This window comes from Zingiber officinale, chromosome 5B, assembly GCF_018446385.1.
Source record: "Zingiber officinale cultivar Zhangliang chromosome 5B, Zo_v1.1, whole genome shotgun sequence".
Taxonomy (NCBI): Eukaryota; Viridiplantae; Streptophyta; class Magnoliopsida; order Zingiberales; family Zingiberaceae; genus Zingiber; species Zingiber officinale.
In genome coordinates this window covers 128,843,084-128,849,822 of record NC_055995.1, presented here as the reverse complement: position 1 = coordinate 128,849,822, position 6,739 = coordinate 128,843,084, and the positions used below count along the sequence as shown (strand labels likewise).

Here is a 6,739-nt window from a genome sequence, read left to right as displayed (position 1 = left end):
CACTACCTAACATCTTACGTGGAGTCTGTCCACCTCCAAATAAAAGAATTTGGCTCTCGACCTTGGTTTTTCTCTGGAAGAAAAGAAGGTTAATGGTAAGAAAGAGTCCAGCCATGTCAATATTGTAACTACATAGCGGTAGGAAAGAATTACATACCTTCTCCATTTTTATCATTTATACCAATGAACTAAGCATAAGATTAAACGTCAATTTCTTCTATCTTCAGGATTGTTGCAAGAGGGGACTGTTGAATTACAATATCATAAAGTTTTTGAAGGAACACTAATGCACATGCCTGTGTTACACTATCCGGAATTAAGACAACTGACACGGGATATTCCACACCCATAATTCTTAAGGAAATATAAACTAGATTTTAGGTGAAAGTACTACACAGATTCATAGTGAATATTCCAAGATTTTTAAATCTTCTTCTGCGATTGCACATTATCTGTTGTCAAATTATAAAAATGCAAAATAATATTTAGATCGACACCTTGTGGACCTAGACAAGTGAGAATGGAAATGTAAAATCACTAAATAATTTTCAAGAGTTTAGCCATGCTCTTATCTCACTCAATTTTTTTTCTAAAAAAAACTATAGGCTTTTTAGCAAACACAAAAGCGTGCACAATTTGAAACTTTAAAGGTGCGGCGCTCGATGGAAGAGTTGCCATTACGATTTATAATTCGATCATAAAAAACGAAAAAAAAATTGCAAAAAGCTGCTGGCCTCTAATCCCAATATATAAGACTGGCCTCACAGATCGAGAAAGAAGAACATGAAAAAGACTGGAGGATCCACTTATTCACGCGTTGACCTTTGGTTTCAACTTTTCTTCTTTAGTCTGCGCTCTTTTTCTCTTGCGCATTTGCCACCATTTCTAATGCTTTGTGCGACGGGACAATTCAAGAGCCTTTTGGCTCTCCGTTCCACGTTCCTCTTTCTTACATCAATCCACTGAATTGAAATAATATAATGAATTAAACCCACATTCATGCATGGTGGTATGATTATTGAGGGGAAGGCAATTCGACATTCATGATAGAAATTGTAAAGAAAACTAATTAGACATGGATTAATTAATACGTAGACTGATCAGTTCCATGTCCCGGTCACCGGGGGCAACATGGAGATCTGCTTGCTCTGGTCACTCACCGGCGAAGCAGTCACCAAATCCATTAGTAATTCATTTCCGGGAGCCTCTCCGGCTGCTACACCGAGGAAGTCCCTGGTCCAACGATCGCCGGCCTTTTGCCACATCGTGAGGTCGTCGTAAATGCCGCCGGTTGCACCGGTACTGTAAGCCAGGCCACTTAAGGCGTTTCTGATATTTATAGAACCCATAGCTGTGGCCCTCTGGAGTAGCTCAGTGGCAGAGAGATGAGGTGATGAGGCGGTTCCGGTGGGGGGAAGGTGGTGGAGGAGAGAATTGGGAAAGTTAAGTTCAGACTTGAGCTCCAAGTTACCTGATGCTAACTGAGTGCAGTCTGGGGTGGGGTTAAGTATGAAGTTAGGGTTAGAAGCTGAGAAGGGATCCCAGTAGGAGGAAGCGGAGGCGAGGAAATGATGAGGGTGGTGAAGTGGAGGGAATGTGGTTGCGGCGGCGGAGGCGGCCATGAGTCGTGAACTTTCTTCAGCTAAGGCGTCGCAGAAGGCCCGGTGCGTGATGAAGCTATCCTTCCTGCATGCATAAACCATAGTTAGTTAATGATGCTTGAGTTCCTGCTTTTTGATATAAATTAAATGTATTTTAGCTGCACAAAAATTCCTGATTAATTCTTCAATTTGAATAAATTTTGGCATCGTTTCTTACTCGAAAAAGTGGATATTAAGATATATAGGATTTTTATATTGCCTTGCCTTTGTGTTTTCTGTGCTCTGTCAGTATCGTTCAGATAAAATTTTCTCTTGAAAATGCTGGAGGAAGTTATATATGACTCTTGAAAATGTTAGTTGATTATCCTAGTTTTTCTCCCTCGAGCATAAGGAAATGAAAAATGCAATAACAGCCAGGTACATCATGATTTGATTTAATTATGTGTAAATCCAAAATTAGCTAAAACACTTTCATTTCTTTTTCTATGTATTACTTTCCCCCTCTCGTCCTTCATTTTGTTGTTCTGTTTAATTATTAAGTCAGAAGCCTATTTTTACTCTCGTGATGTGTTCTTGTGTAGCCGTAGATTACCTTTGAAATATTTTATGACATTTCTTCTACAATCACTGCACTATACTAGACGAGTTCTCACGCATTCCGGCCACCTTGTTTAATCAACCTCGAACAACGAGCGCAGTTGACCATTCAGAAACTATAGTTTGATAGTTTTGCAGCTTTACAGAAACTTTATCAGTGCAACTAAAAAAAAAAAACTAGTACATTTATGGTTGTCGATGAACAAATATCCTACATATTTGTCAGCCAAAACCATGCATAGGACCTCTGCTATTTGTACAACAAGATCCACTACTCAAAATTAAAATACTTGCAGTACCAGTTTGAAAGAAGTCATTGTAAAATTTATCTGCATGCAGTTAGTCTCAGAATATTAATCATAAGAAGCTAAAGGCCTTATTTTATATATTCAAACTATGACTAACAGATGATGCAACGCAGTTTGACAAAGAAAGTTCATACGTGATATATAATTAGTAAGGAAGATCATCATGACATTGACAAACCTTGCGAAGAGAGTGCCGCAGTCGCATCTGTACTCCCTTGTTCCACACGCCTTCACATGGGCTTTCCAATCGGAGTGCACGGCGTATCTCTTTGAGCACTTGTCGCATTTCCACTTCTTCTCTCCGTGTTTCCTGGAGAAGTGCTTCTTGATCCCTGTAAGGTCTCCGAGAGCCCTAGAAGGATGGTGATGCACACAGGACGGGTCTGGGCACACGTACACCTTCTTCCTTGTAGTTCCTTCCTTGCTGCCTCTCTGCCTCAGCTTCCAAGGCAGGTTGTGTCCCCTCCTGTGCAGCTGCAGGTTCTGATCCCTTTGGAAACCCTTGTTACATATCTCACAAATGAACCTATTGGTGGCCATCAGTGTTTTCGGTGACAAGGCCACGACTTCAGCGTCTGGGTCTTCAAAAATCAAGGGAACAATTTAAGAACAAACAAGAGGAAGCTAACTAAGGCAGTTAGTTTATTTCCGCTAAGGGTCGTACGTACCTGGATTCCCTGGTTGATTTCTCTTCTTCTTGGCCTTCGGCGGTGGCAATTGCTGGTTTTGCTGTTGGGATGTAAGCAAAGAGCTCAAGCTGAAGCGGTCATAGAGCACTTTGGTCTCACAGGAAACACTCGCTTCTTCGGAGATGGAGGTGGAATTCGACATTGTTGCTAATAAGAACATGGAGGAGATATTCTCCTCTGTTTTCTTTCTTTCAGCAACGAACGAAAAGGGACCATATAGCGGTATCCAGTCTCTATTCTGTTCTTATCTTGTACCAAAAGCTTCCGGAGGAGTTGACGGTCAAGAGAGAGAGAGAGAGCGCGCGCGCTTGAGAGAATAAACCCAATCCAACTTACAATCGCGCGATCAATCTTGCCAGATCGTGCGGCTGCAAGAAGGCTTCACATTATTTAGGCCTGTCGTCCCTTTCACGCCATTGTTTTTGTTTCCCCTCGGAAAAGGCATTAATGGAGCGCAGTAATATCATCATCACACAGACAGTTCACGCCACGCCATTGTCTTTGATTCAGTTTTTCCTATCTTTTTTTCCCTTTTTTTTCTTTAGGTCCATGACTTGATGAATCTTTAGATTTATGTCTTATCGCATAACACCCAAACCCCAAAGGTGCTTTAATTGGAATAATATGATAACGAAAGAAAGCACACAGTTTACTTACCTCGAACCGTGGATAGAAAATCGGTTTATAAAGCTTGCTCACAGCCTTTCCTATTGCTCAATTGATTGAGATATTATACTTATTCTCTTCCTTCCTATCAATCGTTTGCCTCTTCGAGGTTTAATGGGCATTACTTGATTGATCGGAGCTCTTTTTTCTCTGGATTTGGTTTCTGGGCCCTTATATATTCTTTATTCTTTCTTGTTGGATTATCTCCCACAATTAGTGGTTTGCCAGTGCAAGCGCCTAACCCAAGTTATTCTAGGTGGAGTGCTCGAGAGGCTGCATTAAATGGCATTGCATTAATGACTGACTATTTCATACATATATGGCAAATATATATAAAGCCAGCACCATGATCGCCTGAGCTATATATGTGTGTGTTTATGAGTGGTGGTCCATAGTTCTCCTCCATGTTATATATTTTTGTTCATAGAGTTGCAAACATACATGGAGAACACGCACGCACACATAGCCCTTGGTAAATAGAAAATTTGAAAAAGCTTCGAGGAAATTTTGCTCACATGAACTCCATGATCTCTCCTGCTATATATATCGTCTATTTATGCACAACCCTTGGCAATGTCTCACTATGCCTTAACTGTAATCTCATCCTGACACATTTTAGAAACGGTAATCTTGTTGATGACCGAGTGTTGGGTCGTGAGATGGCCTCCACTTAATATTTTGCCAATTGGGAAGGGGAGGTGACTGAGGTGGGAGCCTAAATGGAAGTTAATATAACTCCAGTGTGGTATTCGTGGTGTTGTCGAAAGAAAGTTTTGGTATTTCTGGTGCGAGGGTTCCAATTATATACAAGCGCTAGTTAATTTGCTTAGGCTGGTGGCCACCTTGGCATTGTTTCTATTTTTTACTTGATTGCCAGCGGGTGAGGGGAAAAGCAATGAGGATTAACAAGTAGAACATTTAACGTTTCTTCTTTTTTTTTCTTTCTATCTTTATTTCGCTTTTGTCATGAAATATGAGATGGGTGAAGTTCCGTTTATGCTGTCAAAGGAAACAATATTATACTGCCAAGTATCACCCAACTTCAAGTGTATTTGAGAAGATTAATATTTACATCTGCAAGTTTTCTATTTGGGAAGATTATTTTGGCACATGCCATAGCTTCTTATGTGAAAAAGCGATTATGTTTTGTTAAGGAGGAAAATTACGTAATTGGCTTATATCGACCGTGAAGTAGCTAGGGGTGGGAGAACTTTTTCTCCGATGGCATGCGTCTGTTGAAAATTGATCCTAGTCATTGATCAACCACCGGGCTTCTTCTCTCATTGTAGCAAAAGATAATTATACTCATCTCAGATGTTCCTCACAGTCTATCCCCAAATTATATAAAGGGAGGTAAATCATAAGATCAATTTATAGCTGACTGTCAAGTGCCTAACTAGAGGATGAGAGAAGTTTTTCCCTTAATATATGTACCATGGGCTTCTTCCATCACGATGAATAGTCAAGTAGTTATCTTTTTTACATAGTACAAGTTACAATCCTAATGGCATAATTGCAGCCATTCTACCACCAATACTAAGTTAATATCAATCATTGTCTTGCAAATGGTTTATGATTAACTCAAAGAAAGATAGTGTGATGTACCCGATTGAGTGTTAGGAGATTTGGGGAGTAAAATATAGAATAAAGTGGTAAAAAGATTGTAAAGATAGTAGAAATTTATGTATCATGCTTAAGGATTCCTATGTATCACACCATAAGGAAATTGTATTACACAATCTAAAAGAACTTTCAAAACTTTAATATTTATTTTATATCCCAGTATTACAGCAGTGCATATATTTATACTATGACTCAAAAAATATACGAGATATAAATGCTAGACTCATGAAGACATATAGAAAACATAAAAAGATTTATAAAAACTCTATAAATTTTCAAGCATATTAAAATTGTTGGTCATTTAATATTGGCTTGTGACTTTTGACTTTAAACATTTGGAATTAATAAGTTTTATATCATTTTCTAAGTAGATTTATTATTTTTTAAGACATGGCAAATTAATAGTGGAGCTTTAGAATCTTTATTTCTATGTTTATAAACTTTTAATGGAGTTTGTTACTTGTCTGCATCAACTCTTCCCAAGTGAGAAAAAATCATCCTTGATGAGTTAAAAACATAGAATCTTTCATAAAAATCTCGATTTAGCTGTTGAAATTGATCATCAATAATTCATGTGCATTCAGAAAGGAGTTGTGTCTTCCATTTGATAAGATACTTTTGATAACCGTTTTCATTTTCAAATACAATCTGATGGTCAATTACTTCAATGTCTTCTTTCAATATTTGAATTAATGGCAAACTAGCATTATGTGTGTTACTCGTCATAACATCTTCGTATTCAAAATATAAAGTGAGATCCTCAATGTTAAAGATATTACTAATATCCATGTTTGTTGGTAGATCAAGGACATAAGCATTAGAGTTGATTTTTTTTTTTAAAAAAAAAATTTATAGGGCACAACATTCATTGAATGAAGTTTCTTATAAACCCTTTTTGGATATCGTTCAAGCCTTATAAGAACCATAACCATATTGCCTTAAATTCAGTAAACTTTCTTTTCAAATTAACATATGTTTTATATCTTTCATTTCTTAGAGTAATTTTCCATTTGACATCATCATGTATATATTATATGTGTTTGCTAAAAGTGTTAGCTTCGGCACTTGGTCTTGCCTCCGATGTTAAAGGTGCTAAATTATATTATTATTATTATTATTATTATTATTATTATATTTTTCTATTTATTAGCTATTAAGGATAGATTAGTCTTTTTCTTGATATTTAACCTAATTATATAAACATCTTATTATGTAACTTTTTATTAAGTTTGATGATAATAATAAAGCAAGCCCT

At 37.5% G+C, this 6,739-nt stretch overlaps 1 protein-coding gene across 1 annotated transcript; it reads right to left on the bottom strand.

The window, feature by feature from the left end:
- Window positions 1–996: 996 nt before the first annotated feature.
- Window positions 997–3,388, bottom strand: LOC121987867 (protein indeterminate-domain 12-like). The gene is made up of 3 exons (XM_042541581.1): window positions 3,175–3,388; window positions 2,685–3,087; window positions 997–1,686 (listed from the first exon to the last, which is right to left on the bottom strand). Exons 1-3 carry the CDS (start codon window positions 3,353–3,355, stop codon window positions 1,101–1,103), a joined length of 1,170 nt encoding a protein of 389 aa, XP_042397515.1. The 5' UTR covers window positions 3,356–3,388; the 3' UTR covers window positions 997–1,100.
- Between the last annotated feature and the right edge of the window lie 3,351 nt (window positions 3,389–6,739).

Bases quoted from the DNA above. Each gene is read 5' to 3' on its own strand.
- LOC121987867 (XM_042541581.1), bottom strand. From the start codon at position 3,355: ATGTTCTTATTAGCAACAATGTCGAATTCCACCTCCATCTCCGAAGAA. The intron at 3,088-3,174 runs GTACGTACGACC...TGATTTTTGAAG, and splicing joins AAATCAACCAGGGAATCCAG to ACCCAGACGCTGAAGTCGTG. The intron at 1,687-2,684 runs GTTTGTCAATGT...TTATGCATGCAG, and splicing joins TGCGGCACTCTCTTCGCAAG to GAAGGATAGCTTCATCACGC.